We start from the raw sequence: 15,019 nt of genomic DNA on the forward strand, positions 1-15,019 counted from the left end.
TTAGATTTTATAAATGGTACTGTGAACAAATCCAGGTCAAATGTAGTTCTGACATAATTTTTCGCAAATAAAAAAGTAATTTTTGTTGGAAGCCTTTGGCAGTCAATTGAGAAATGTGGGTAAAATACGATACAAACACAGGATGGCAGACCGCTGATTTGAAATCCCGCCACGTTTCGCCAACAGTCACGTGGTTTATGTTGGAGCCACACCAGCCCTATAGCTTCTGCACAGCAAGGCCAGTGTACTAGTATCTATGGTCGAATGTAGATATCGAATGCGACTGTCGCTTCCGAGATACGTAGAATCAGTGATGTCTTTCATTCCAAAGACGCACATACAAACTGTTAAGCCGGGAGTCATAATGTTTTGGTTCATCGGGATGATGATGATGATGATGTTTGGTTTGTGGGGCGCTCAACTGCGTGGTTATCAGCGCCCGTACGATTACCCAATCTTTGCTCAGTCCAATTTCACCACTTTCCTGGATGATGATGAAATGATGAGGACAACACAAACACCCAGTCATCTCGAGGCAGGTGAAAATCCCTGACCCCGCCGGGAATCGAACCCGGGACCCCGTGCTCGGGAAGCGAGAACGCTACCGCGAGACCACGAATGGTTCATCGGTGTGTACGTCACTCGGTAATGGCAATTTAGCAGAAACAGATCTGTAGTGAACGTAAAAAAATGAAAATTAATGTCACACAGCAGCGGGTCTTGACTCTCCCTAGAAATTTATTGCTTTCTGACTGATACTACGCTATAGACCTTATGGAACATTCGCTGTGTATTGTTTCTCCTCTCTGTTGTGCACCGTGTTATTACACCTTTATTGCTCGGTATGTTTTCTCACAAGAAATTCTAATAGTTTGAATCAAAATTACGGAGGTATAACTTACGACTTCCGCAACAAAATCCTTTCGCTACAGAGAGAGCATTAATGCTTCTGTTACGGCCACTTCGTTTGTTCTTCTCCTGATTTTGTTTCAGAGCATTAAGTAGTGGGTTTACAATCGCTGTCCGCTAGCAACTCACAATCGAAAGTGGTGCTTATTAAACTAAACACAAGAGACAGGCAGTGAAAGGTAACAAATGAAAGTGTGGAATGTAGTTAAGTTTGTAGTTAGAAAGTGGCAGTATCTCAATGAGAAAGAAATCAGGTCAGTTATCGGTTGCAATTAAGAAGAAACTGACATTCACTAGACCGCACCCGTGTCAATTACTTAAAGCGTATATGCAAACTTTTATTTACATATTTTTGAACATCAGTTTCCTGACTGTTCTGCTATATCCCGCCACGACCTCTTGCACTGCGCCAACCTCTTCAGTAGGACCTTGATAATCCGACAAGCTCGGTCATGTGTCAGTGCCGATCAAATATGCCGGTTTATCAAGGCCATGTCTAGAAACGTGTTTTAAAAAAAGGATATAAGCAAACCCAATAGCCTTAACGTACAAAACCAAGTAACTTTTATTCATGAAACACGACAGGAGAGAATACAGTATAAAGTATAAAAATTAGAAGTATGTATTACTTCTCCGTAAAAAAAAGAATTAAAAGTCGTATAATGTACTGCTCAATTAAATCAGTTTAAGGTTAAAAGTTTTAGAAAAGTTCAGTATACATAAATAACGTCTTGTACGCCAGTTTCGAAAGAATAATTTGAATAGATCAAGAACAAGCTCACTTTTTTAAAAACTGCTACCGAGAATTCAGTTGCCTTTTTCTTCTGAGCCGCTGCTCGTACGATTGTCTTTAGATGGGTGTCGAGGTTGCTGGTATGTTTGTTGAAAGGCACACATGAGCTCACTCTTCTAGTCTGCTATACGCTAATCTCAATGCAGAGCATTGCCGCTCTTGACCACCGAGTGGTACCAGTATGCTTTCGCAGGACTTTATTTCCGGCAAGCACTTTGGTGATAGTATAAGTCAATGAAATTGTAAATGAATTTAAAAAATGTAAATATTCGTCTATGAGAATCTTAAATCTCATAAAGTTCTTCACCGAGTGCTTTGCAATTTTCGCACAACGTTGCATCCGCATGCACGCGTGTATTTATATACCTACTAGAGCGCCATCTTTTAATCTATAAATGAACTTTTAATGTAGAGAGAAGAAACGTTATTACTGAAAATGTCGTTAAAGTATTTGGCCGATTTATTTCAAATATGAAGGGAAAAAGTTGTTTCCTTAAATTTCGAGAATTACTTGACCAACATCTTATACAGTTCCATGGACATAGGCTACATATATTTTTTAAACAACAAAAGCGACTACAAGAAATAAAATTCTGTGCTCTGGTCTGCCGATGAGCGATTTTGTTTCTTTTCTCGGATTCAGATTTGACTATGATAGCAGAGCATCTAAACAACTAGAAATATTGTCTCTCCCATACATACTCTTTCTCATTATAAATATGTTTAAATACGTGACTGTATACACAACAATGTGCTGTTTTGATTTCGCAGGCAGCTTTCACAGAAATCAGAAATGTCATATTTATGACATATATCTTATTATGAGAATACTACAGTGGAATCTGAATTTGCAATAACAATAAACAAAGCTCCAAATTAGATATGGAAGAGTATTTCGACAGACAAGGGGAAGAGAGGGGGAGAAAATGGAGGAAGAGAGAGGCAAGGAGGAGATGGGCAGAGAGCTGGAGCGAAAGGTGATGGACAGGGTGGTGGGGGAAGATGAGATGGCCAAAGAGAAAGGCTATGGAGATATATACAGAGAGGGAGAGAACGAAATTGGGACGTATATGAAATTCCCAAACACATTCAGCAACTGCGAAGCATTGCCGGGTTCGCCAGTAATAATTATAAAATTTGCGTGTTCGTGTTTTAATGAGTAGGCAAAAATAGGCGATAGCATCGATATACGAAAGAAATCAATATATTCCACCATAATTTCAAAAATGCATGGACGACAGACAAACAGTGCACCCACAGTTATAAGAAGATTAAATGTAATAAATACTTGTGTGTGCTCTTTAAAGAGCCATGTCAATAATTAATAACAAGAAAGATAAACTTCGTGCGTTGGTTTATTTACCGTTACAGAACAAGGCAGACGATGGCTCCGGATACTCTTGTCAGAATTTGAATATGGCCGAAGTCAGTGCTGCTAACATAAAATCTGTGTCACTCGAAGACACGCGCCGGCTCTGTACGCACCCGTAGTGTATCTGACTGTCGTTGATACGCACTGCCAACCTTCGCATCAACAGCTTTTATTTCGCCTAATGTCTATTGTTCGAACGTGAAGCGACCTATAAGTCAGAGTGAATGAATCTTAGCTCAATTATTAGTTAACATGCTGTTAATTTTTGCATAATTCACTTATCCATACAAAATATGTTTATCAAATCAATATGTTGACGGCAAAAGGCAGTGCCAGAAACGTAAAAATTACCTTTATGTTCCGAAATTGAAAATGGAATTGAAGAATACCGTTGTTACGAACATCGAACGATAACAGTTGATCGGTGGAATCTTAATCTGGAATCTCATTTTCATTATCCTTTGCTTTTAAAACGCGATTGATGTTTTACTTAATTCATATTAAGATATCGTCATATGTAAGATACTAGCTGAATTGAGGCATTTGAACCCCCTTATCAGTTGTGAGGATGTAGTTACTTCCACAATCTGTTTCTAAAAACAGTGTAAAACCAAATGCTATAGTGTTTTCTCATTCGGTTTCGTGGGCTTGGTTCATACAGTGTATCCTCGACCAAAAATAATATTTCACTACAGATAATAATCGGTTCCGTCAGTAAATGTTGGGCATAATTAAAACACGTCATTAGTAAGGATAACCCGACAAATGTTGCAACACCCAAAAATTACCATTGCTGCAAAAATTGCTTAATAATAACAATAAATCTTGCCTTAGACAAGAATGTGGTTTGTCTCAGATTGTTTTTAATATCTGTTTTGATGACAGGTCGAAACATTGGCTAATAGAAATAGAATTTCACACCTTTAACATTAAGTAACGAAATTTCCTGATAACAGGCTTTCCTGATTGTTGGTGTTGTTGCTGTGATCATCAGTTCGAAGGCTGGTTTGATGCAGTTTCCCACGCTACTCTGTCCTATATAAGCCTCTCTTTCTCCGAATAACTACAGCAATCTACATCCTTCCGAACAAGCTACTGTATTCATTCTCGGTCCGCCTCTACAATTTTTATCTCCCCCCTCCACACACACACACACACACTCACATTCCTCCATTACTAAACTATCATTCCCTTGATATGTCGGAATGTGTCCTGTCAACGCATCCCTTTTTCAGTTAAGTTGTACTGCAAGTTGTGCCCCAGTTTAATGCAGTACCTTCTCAATGGTTAATGACCTACCCATCTAAAAATTCCGTGCAAAGTCCGAGAAATGGCACCACCGGCGCGTATCGACGTCATATTTAGTTAGTAGCATCTTTGGAAAGAACGCACACCAAGTTTCAGCCACACTGGTCTATTTCTTTGTGTTTGACATTCGTGTGAATTCAGGAGTCGAGTGACTGTCAAGAAATGGACGAAAAAGAATTTCGTGTGGTGATTAAACATTACTCTATGGAAGGCAAAACGCCTCAGGAGACTAAAGAGAAGCTTGATAAACATTACGGTTACTCTGCACCTACAATTAGAACAGTTTATAAGTAGTTTCAAAATTTTCAGAGTGGCCATATGGGCACAAGTGATGCTGAACGTTCTGGGTGCCCTGCGGAGGTTACGACTCCAGAAATCATTGATAAAATCCATGATATGGTGATAGGATGACAGAAGAGTTAAGGCGCGTGATACAGCTAGTGCTGTCGGCATCTCGATTGAACTGAGATAATATTTTGCATAAACATTTGGACATGAGAAAGCTATCCGCAAGGTTGGTTCCACGATTGCCCACGCTTGACCAAAAACGGAATCGTGTGAAGTGTTGCAAGGATGGTTTACAGCTGTTCAGAAAGAATCCGAAGGACTTTACGCGTCGTTTCGTCACTGTCGATGATACATGGATACATTACTATACTAATGAGACTAAACAACAATCTAAACAATGGGTTACCAAGGGAGAATCAGCACCAAAAAAGGCGAAGACCATTCCTTCGGCCGGAAAGGTTATGGCGACTGTCTTTTGGGATTCGCAAGGGATAATCCTCATCGACTGTCTGGAAAAGGGTAAAACTATTACAGGTGCATATTATTTATCGTTATTGGACCGTTTAAAAGCCGAGCTGCAAGAAAAATGCCGTCGATTGCACCTCAGAAAGTCCTTTTTCCATCACGACAGTGCACCAGCACACACCTCAGCAGTCGTGGTCAATAAATTAATGGAAATAGGATTCCAACTCGTTCCACATCCCCCCTATTCTCCAGACTTGGCTCCCTAGGACTACTATTTGTTCCCCAATTTGAATAAATGGCTGGCGGGACAAAGATTTTATTCAAACGAGGAGCTGTTTTGCAGACTTCGACAATTCCTATTATTCGGAAGGGATCAACAAATTAGAACAGCGTTGGACGAAGTGTATAAGTCTAAAAGCAGACTATCTCGTAAAATAAAAAAGGTTTACCCCTAACACGTAAGTAGTTTTTACTTCTGCATGGGCTTTTCAAACACCCCTCGTAATCTTCAGCATTCTTCTGCAGCACCACATTTCAAATGCTTCAATTGTCGTCTTCCATGAACTGTTTATCGTCCATGTTGCACTTCCACACAAGGCTACACTCCAAACACACTCAGAAAAGACTTCCAAGCTTTTCTTGCCATTGCCAGTCTGCATTTTACATCCTCTCTACTTCGGCCATCATCATTTATTATGCTGCCCAAATATCACAATTCATCTACTAAATTTAATGTCTCGTTTCCTAATCTAATTCTCTCACTACCACCTAATTTAATTCCTCTACAATCCATTACACTTGATTTGCCTTTGTTAGTTTCCATCTCATATCCCCCTTGCAAGACAATGCCCATTCTGTTCAGCTGCTCTCCCAAGTCCTTTGCTGTATCTGAGAAAATTACTGTGCCTACTGTAAACCTCAAAATATTTATTTCTTCTCCCTGTACCTAAAATCCTTCTCCAAGTTCTTCTTTGTTTTCCTTTATTGTTTGCTCAATGTGCGAGTTGAATAACATCGGGGATAGGCTACAGCCCTGTCTTTCTCCCTTCTCAACCACTGCTTCCATTTCATTTCCGTCGACACTTATAACTGTCGTCTGGTTTCTGTATAATGTGTGTATATAACCTTTCACTCCCTGCATTTTACCCCTGTTCTCTTCCGAATTTGAAAGACCGTATTCCAGACGACATTGTCAAAACCTTTCTTCACTTTTATTTCTGATAGTGAGGAGACCGTTAAAAAAGACATTGATAAATTACATACAACTAACTGTAACTTAACAGCCTCGACACAAAAGCAAAAGTCACGATTTTTAATAGTCAAGCCCCGGTCCGAACCAGAATTACAATAAATGACCAAAAAAGAGAGTGAGTGAATGTATTTAAATTCTTTATAGGTGTAATCTCCTTGACAAACGAAAAAGGCATAGCAAAAGTAGATGAGTAAAAATGTGATGAAAGGAATCCTGCTAAAGCTTTACAGAACAATGGTAATATCATGTCGACTTTATGGCAGTGAGTCTTCATCTAAAAATCTAAACTGCGGAAATGAAGTGTTTAAGAACAGTAGCTGGATGTAGACTGTATGATATGATAAGAAATACAACAACCAGACGAGAAATAGTGCTTAAAAGCGTAAATGAACAGGTTAAAGAGTATACAAATAAATGAAGAGATGATGCCACGGGAATCTGTGAATATACAATGCCCAAAATAATCACATTCTTAACCAATAGGGAAAAGGTCAGTAGGTAAACCAAGAAGGAAGTGAAGAGATCGAATAGAAACTTATCACAGACTGTAGAGTCACTGAACTGTAGAGAATAATAGGCAGATGCCTGACTCTTGAAAAAAAAAAGAAGAAGAAACAAAAGACATTGTACGAGCACTGAGAGTTGTAATGCATTTCAACTAGTATTGTTACTCGGTCATCCATTGACTATGCTCGCGTTTTTAGCTCAGTGTTTTGTGCCAGCTGACACATACTGTGCGGCAGGTTGCACCAAAACTGTGAACCTCCGAAGTCATCATTTTCCTCACCACAAATAAGGGAGGTTTCCCTCGTAGGCTTTTATAAAACATAAAGAACGAAGTTTTCATTGATTTACGTAAAAATAAAGAAGCATTTTCGGTACTGGAAGGACTTGATTGCTTGATAAAGAGAACACATATTTTTAAGAATGAATAAAAATACATTTGCATGAATACTTCTTTCGATTGTGAAAGCCCCATCTTCACAAAAAAACATTAAAATAATTTTTACTCAAAATTGTAAACCACTGTCAGATAAAGGGTTAATAGTCTGGTCACAACTGAATGTGTACTTATGTCATTACTTATGTCATCTGTTTGTTCTCTTCTGTTGCAGACAACAGGATCGCCCATGGAGGCCCGTAAAAGACTGCAGTTCAACATGTTCCTCCACAAGATCAACAAAATAGACCTACTGGCCAACGTACCCTATGCTTTGATGCCACTCATCTGGGTCGAGGAGGTAGGTCACGACAAACAGTGGTTGGTGTGAACATGCTCATTCGTAACTAAAAAGTTAGGAATTACGTTGTATTTCTGATAATGTCAAGAAAAAGTTGTATGTACAAAGAGTGCGAGTCTAATTAAGTCACGCCCTGGGTTTCACTTGCCTGTAGGAAAAGTCCTTAGAACAGACGTCTTCCACCGATACTATACAAAATATGCGTATGTATTCGCGGAACGTTAAAACAACCTTAACATGAACGTTTTCTAGTGCTGCGACCCTGAAGAATGCCAGTGTAACCGTGTGCGAAAGACCGTAGTTATCCAGTGTCAGTTAAATATGCCACGTACCGGACCTACATAACTTTTGTATTAACTGACTCTATAGGTGGACACCTCTACCGAGAGAAAGATATGCTGAGGAATTTAAAAGGAGTGGTCTGGACATAAAACTAAAAAATAAATGTGGTTGGCGTTCTGAACGAAGACTTGGCAACACAGTAAGACTACACGTAATAAGTGTACAAAAGTTCAGATGTCTGGGGGTCACTTTGATTACAGTGGGTACAAGTCAAAAACATGTGCCCCATAAAGTTTGACTATGAGAATCCATAACAAGACGTAACTCAATGTGGAAAACGACAGGAAAAAAAGAAAGAAAAATATAGTGGCCATTTGTGCGGAATAGTGCCTTCTATGGATCACAATTATGAGTTCTCAGCAAATGCATTCAGGAATAAACAGCCAAGGAAATGGTTTTTTGGAGAAATGCTCCACAGGGACGTTATCACACAAAATTAGGCTGATGAAAATTAAGGTAGAAATGTGAATTGAAAACATCTTTTGTGGTGCCATACAAGAAAAGTAATTACCATGGTAAGGACACATGAGGTTACTAGAGGAAAGGCTGTCGCTGATGCATAATTAATGGATACCTGTTAAGAGAAAGATATTTGGTAGAGCAAATAATACTCGTAGATACATATGACTTTTTTCAACATAGGAACCACATAGCCCTACTGAGAGCACAGCCACATATGAAAAATAGATGGAAAAACTTCAACAGCCAAGATCGCTATTTATAATTTATATTTGATATCGGTTTCGGCTAATACAAATTGTCATCACCGGATCTGGTGCAAATACAACTCAATATCTCTCCATCATATGTGCAATATTCCGAGTCAAGTCGCAACACGTCACTCCAGGAGCGTGAAGAAAATGACACATCGGCATGTCAACAGTAAACCAAGATGAACATAAAATATCATGCATATTGCACCGACTGTACAAGCTCATAATCACATAATAGATGAAAGAAAGCTCAAGAAGATGGATTGATATGTTTCTGCAGAAGATCCAATGATGGCAGCTTAGATTTACATCTACATCTACATTTATACTCCGCAAGCCACCCAACGGTGTGTGGCGGAGGGCACTTTACGTGCCACTGTCATTACCTTCCTTTTCTGTTCCAGTCGCGTATGGTTCGCGGGAAGAACGACTGTCTGAAAGCCTCCGTGCGCGCTCGAATCTCTCTAATTTTGCATCCGTGATCTCCTCGGGAGGTATAAGTAGGGGGAAGCAATATATTCGATACCTCATCCAGAAAAGCACCCTCTCGAAACCTGGCGAGCAAGCTACACCGCGATGCAGAGCGCCTCTCTTGCAGAGTCTGCCACTTGAGTTTGCTAAACATCTCCGTAACGCTATCACGGTTACCAAATAACCCTGTGACGAAACGCGCCGCTCTTCTTTGGATCTTCTCTATCTCCTCCGTCAACCCGATCTGGTACGGATCCCACACTGATGAGCAATACTCAATTATAGGTCAAACGAGTGTTTTGTAAGCCACCTCCTTTGTTGATGGACTACATTTTCTAAGGACTCCCCCAATGAATCTCAACCTGGTACCAGATATTTCACAGAAGTAACTGCTACCAGTGTTTGTTCCGCTATCATATAATCATACAATAAAGGATCCTTCTTTCTATGTATTCGCAATACATTACATTTGTCTATGTTAAGGGTCAGTTGCCACTACCTGCACCAAGTGCCTATCCGCTGCAGATCTTCCTGCATTTCGCTGCAATTCTCTAATGCTGCAACTTCTCTGTATACTACAGCATCATCCGCGAAAAGCCGCGTAAAATTTCCGACACTATCTACTAGGTCATTTATATATATTGTGAAAAGCAATGGTCCCATAACACTCCCCTGTGGCACGCCAGAGGTTACCTTAACGTCTGCAGACGTCTCTCCATTGATAACAACATGCTGTGTTCTGTTTGCTAAAAACTCTTCAATCCAGCCACACGGCTGGTCTGATATTCCGTAGGCTCCTACTTTGTTTATCAGGCGACAGTGCGGAACTGTATCGAACGCCTTCCGGAAGTCAAGGAAAATAGTATCTACCTGGTAGCCTGTATCTAATATTTTCTGGGTCTCATGAACAAATAAAGCGAGTTGGGTCTCACACGATCGCTGTTTCCGGAATCCATGTTGATTCCTACAGAGTAGATTCTGGGTTTCCAAAAACGACATGATACGCGAGCAAAAAACATGTTCTAAAATTCTACAACAGATCGACGTCAGACATATAGGTCTATAGTTTTGCGCATCTGCTCGACGACCCTTCTTGAAGACTGGGACTACCTGTGCTCTTTTCCAATCATTTGGAACCTTCCGTTCCTCTAGAGACTTGCGGTACACGGCTGTTAGAAGGGGGGCAAGTTCTTTCGCGTACTCTGTGTAGAATCGAATTGGTATCCCGTCAGGTCCAGTGGACTTTCCTCTGTTGAGTGATTCCAGTTGCTTTTCTATTCCTTGGATACTTATTTCGATGTCAGCCATTTTTTCGTTTGTGCGAGGATTTAGAGAAGGAACTGCAGTGCGGTCTTCCTCTGTGAAACAGCTTTGGAGAAAGGTGTTTAGTATTTCAGCTTTACGCGTGTCATCCTCTGTTTCAATGCCATCATCATCCCGGAGTGTCTGGATATGCTGTGTCGAGCCACTTACTGATTTAACGTAAGACCAGAACTTCCTAGGATTTTCTGTCAAGTCATTACATAGAATTTTACTTTCGAATTCACTGAACGCTTCACGCATAGCCCTCCTTACGCTAACTTTGACATCGTTTAGCTTCTGTTTGTCTGAGAGGTTTTGGCTGCGTTTAAACTTGAAGTGAAGCTCTCTTTGCTTTCGCAGTAGTTTCCTAACTTTGTTGTTTAACCACGGTGGGTTTTTCCCGTCCCTCACCGTTTTACTCGGCACGTACCTGTCTAAAACACATTTTACGATTGCCTTGAACTTTTTCCATAAACACTCAACATTGTCAGTGTCGGAACAGAAATTTTCGTTTTGATCTGTTAGATAGTCTGAAATATTCCTTCTATCAATCTTGCTAAACAGATAGACCTTCCTCCCTTTTTTTATATTCCTATTTACCGTAACAGGTCATCAAAAATCAATAACTGGTCATCAAAAATAAATTGTAATTAACAATCGTTTTTCTTATATACTTCATGCTACTCTAGTTCGCCGCCATACTTGAGTGATGTCATTCAAATATGATAGATGGAAGTCGTTCAAATGTGTTCAATCCCACTGAGATGCAGCGACCGTCAGAACCACGTAAGGTCGCACATCCCAGGAAAGGTAATCCCTAAGTACAACGGCACGGTCTGGGAAAAATGTGGGTATTGAATTATCCTCCTGAACAGTCATCAGAAGCTAATGGCGACTCTAGTACTCGCCATACGAGGGTATCATCTTTGGCTACAGGTGCAGTCCGTTGTTCATCCTACCATCGGTATACAACAAACATACATTGTAATTTGTCAGTCCTCAGCGGCAGAGTGTTGACAACACAGTGAGAAAGTGACGTCACCGCCTTTGGTCAGAAGACGACGGCTGTCTGGTAGAAATATGTTTCGACGTCATGGAATGCTTAAGGGATAGTGTTGCGTAAATGTAAGAAACAAGAGGAAACATGACGAGGGACAAATTTTGACAGTGACTAAAACAGAAAACATACCAAATGATCGTGGATCAAGATTGGATTGCCAGACTTAAATATGACTTTAATGAAGATGAAATGCTTCTGAGCGAAACATGTAGATGGTACCTGACAAAAAAAATTGAGACAACCAGAAGACATGGTACAATTTCAGAGTAACGTGGTACACATATACACCATCGGCGGGTATGTAAACGATTAGAGTTGCTATTCTCTGCACTGGTAGATGGCCACCAGGCTCAAATGGCTATGAGCACTATGGGACTTAACGTCTGAAGTCATCAGTCCCCTAGAACTTCTTTTTTTTTCCTTTTGGTCATCAGTCTACTGACTGGTTTGATGCGGCCCGCCACGAATTCCTTTCCTGTGCTAACCTCTTCATCTCAGAGTAGCACTTGCAACCTACGTCCTCAATTATTTGCTTGAGTATTCCAATCTCTGTCTTCCTCTACAGTTTTTGCCCTCTACAGCTCCCTCTAGTACCGTGGAAGTCATTCCCTCATGTCTTAGCAGACGTCCTATCATCCTGTCCCTTCTCCTTATCAGTGTTTTCCACATATTCCTTTCCTCTCCGATTCTGGGTAGAACCTCCTCATTCCTTATCTTATCAGTCCACCTAATTTTCAACATTCGTCTATAGCACCACATCTCAAATGCTTCGATTCATCTTCTGTTCCGGTTTTCCCACAGTCCATGTTTCACTACCATACAATGCTGTACTCCAGACGTACATCCTCAGAAATCTCTTCCTCAAATTACGGCCGATATTTGATATTAGTAGACTTCTCTTGGCCAGAAATGCCTTTTTTGCCATAGCGAGTATGCTTTTGATGTCCTCCTTGCTCCGTCCGTCATTGGTTATTTTACTGCCTAGGTAGCAGAATTCCTTAACTTCATTGACTTCGTGACCATCAATCCTGATGTTAAGTTTCTCGCTGTTCTCATTTCTACTACTTCTCATTACCTTCGTCTTTCTCCGATTTACTCTCAAACCATACTGTGTACTCATTAGACTGTTCATTCCGTTCAGCAGATCATTTAATTCTTCTTCACTTTCACTCAGGATAGCAATGTCATCAGCGAATCGTATCATTGATATCCTTTCACCTTGTATTTTAATTCCACTCCTGAACCTTTCTTTTATTTCCATCATTGCTTCCTCGATGTACAGATTGAAGAGTAGGGGCGAAAGGCTACAGCCTTGTCTTACACCCTTCTTAATACGAGCATTCGTTCTTGATCGTCCACTCTTATTATTCCCTCTTGGTTGTTGTACATATTGTATATGACCCATCTCTCCCTATAGCTTACCCCTACTTTTTTCAGAACCTCGAACAGCTTGCACCATTTTATATTGTCGAACGCTTTTTCCAGGTCGACAAATCCTATGAAAGTGTCTTGATTTTTCTTCAGCCTTGCTTCCATTATTAGCCGTAACGTCAGAATTGCCTCTCTCGTCGCTTTACTTTTCCTAAAGCCAAACTGATCGTCACCTAGCGCATTCTCAATTTTCTTATCCATTCTGCTGTATATTATTCTTGTAAGCAGCTAGAACTTAGAAGTACTTAAACCTACCTAAGGACATCACAAACGTCCATGCCCAAGGAAGGATTCGAACGTTGTGACCGTAGCGGTCGCGCGGTTCAAGACTGAAGCGCCTAGAACCGCTCGGCCGCAGTGGCGGCCTGGCCACCAGGGTCCATTAGTGTTCCTCAGTGTTATCAGGTCTGGTAGGACATATAAGGGGCAAGAACAGCTTCGGATATTGGGTGATCACGGTGAAGGACCAGGAGGTGCTGCGCACTCACTTGAGACGGCGTTATCAGCACCTGACAGAGTGTGAAACGGGCATCATTGTGGGTCTCCTGGTGAAATTCTGCGATATCCAGATTTTTGGAACATTCTGATAGGACAGTGGTCCCATGTTGCACTGCTTGAAAACGTGAGGTCAGGGATACTCGTCGTCAAGGTTCTGGTCGACCACCTCTGACCGATCCAATCGAGGATAGTTGTACTGTGCACCACATACGTCATAAGTCCTCCACATCTGCGGCTGCCAGCTGAAAACAAGTAATGAACACACTGTAACGTTCTATCTGAACCCTGATCACTGGTTGGAGCTCAGCAGCAGCCAGACAAGCGAATAACCTTCCCACGTGTAGGCTCTCATTAACACAGCAACAGAAAACACTATGTAACTCTTCAGGCTTTCCCGGTGATCTAATGACATCTTGGGTTGTCGGGTGTTCTGCCGGATATCAACGTCGTACTTGCACGATATTTCGGTCACGTAGCTCGTGGCCTTCATCAGGTGCGACCTGAGACTGCTCCTCGAGTGGACCAGTATTTATGTCTATGGCCTTCCCTCTCCACCAACGGCTGCAGGCGCTTCCTCTGTGGTCCGCGCCCATTCCCTGCGACCTGCTGGAGCGTTGCTGCTCCGTTTTCCGTCCGCTGCGGTTCTAGGTGTTCCCTCTGCGGTCCGCGCCCACCAAACCCGCTCCTGGGTGTTTCATCTACGGTCTGGGGTACCAAGCGTTCCCCCTGCTGTCCGCACCCGCTCACCACGACCTGTTGGAGCGGGTGCGGGTGAGGTGAGCGGGTGCGGACAGCAGGGGGAACGCTTGGTACCCCAGACCGTAGATGAAACACCCAGGAGCGGGTTTGGTGGGCGCGGACCGCAGAGGGAACACCTAGAACCGCAGCGGACGGAAAACGGAGCAGCAACGCTCCAGCAGGTCGCAGGGAATGGGCGCGGACCACAGAGGAAGCGCCTGCAGCCGTTGGTGGAGAGGGAATGCCATAGGCATAAATACTGGTCCACTCGAGGAGCAGTCTCAGGTCGCACCTGATGGCCGCGAGCTACGTGACCGAAATGTCGTGCAAGTACGACGCTGATATCCGGCAGAACACCCGACAACCCAAGATGTCAGAAAATACTTTGTTTGGAATGGTTCTGTGACTGGGAAGTAAGGAAAGCTGATGAATGGCATTCCATTGTGTCCAACCGTGAATCACTTATTTGCACTGCCACGGATGACCACTGGACCACTGTTTGGGAATATGGCAGTAGGCTGACGAGAGGTCCTATTGTTCCAATTTTTTGAAGAGACGTAGAGGTTTTACTCCCGGCGCCATGGTGTGAGAAGTCATTGGGTATGACCTCCAGTCATGGCTAGCAGAGATTGAGGGAACTTTGATGGCGTAACAGTACATCATGGTCACCCTACACCCAATGTGTTACATCTGATGCTACAGTGTTATGGTGACATTTCTCAACAGGCCATGATCGTCCACATATGAAACCTTTCCATATCAACTGTCTACATAATGAGGTACCCCTGTGGTCAGCGAGATCCCCAGGTCTGACCCTGATATAATACGTGTGGGAC

General features: G+C 41.9%; 1 protein-coding gene across 1 annotated transcript in view; it reads left to right on the forward strand.

Moving 5' to 3' along the window:
- The window catches only part of LOC126106741 (sensory neuron membrane protein 1-like), a 296,120-nt gene that overhangs the window by 267,038 nt on the left and 14,063 nt on the right, over positions 1 to 15,019 (forward strand). The window contains exon 9 of the mRNA XM_049913116.1: positions 7,503 to 7,628. Within this exon, the coding sequence (XP_049769073.1) occupies positions 7,503 to 7,628 (126 nt within the window). The remainder of the gene's footprint in view (positions 1 to 7,502; positions 7,629 to 15,019) is intronic.

Source organism: Schistocerca cancellata, chromosome 10, assembly GCF_023864275.1.
Source record: "Schistocerca cancellata isolate TAMUIC-IGC-003103 chromosome 10, iqSchCanc2.1, whole genome shotgun sequence".
Classification (NCBI taxonomy): Eukaryota; Metazoa; Arthropoda; class Insecta; order Orthoptera; family Acrididae; genus Schistocerca; species Schistocerca cancellata.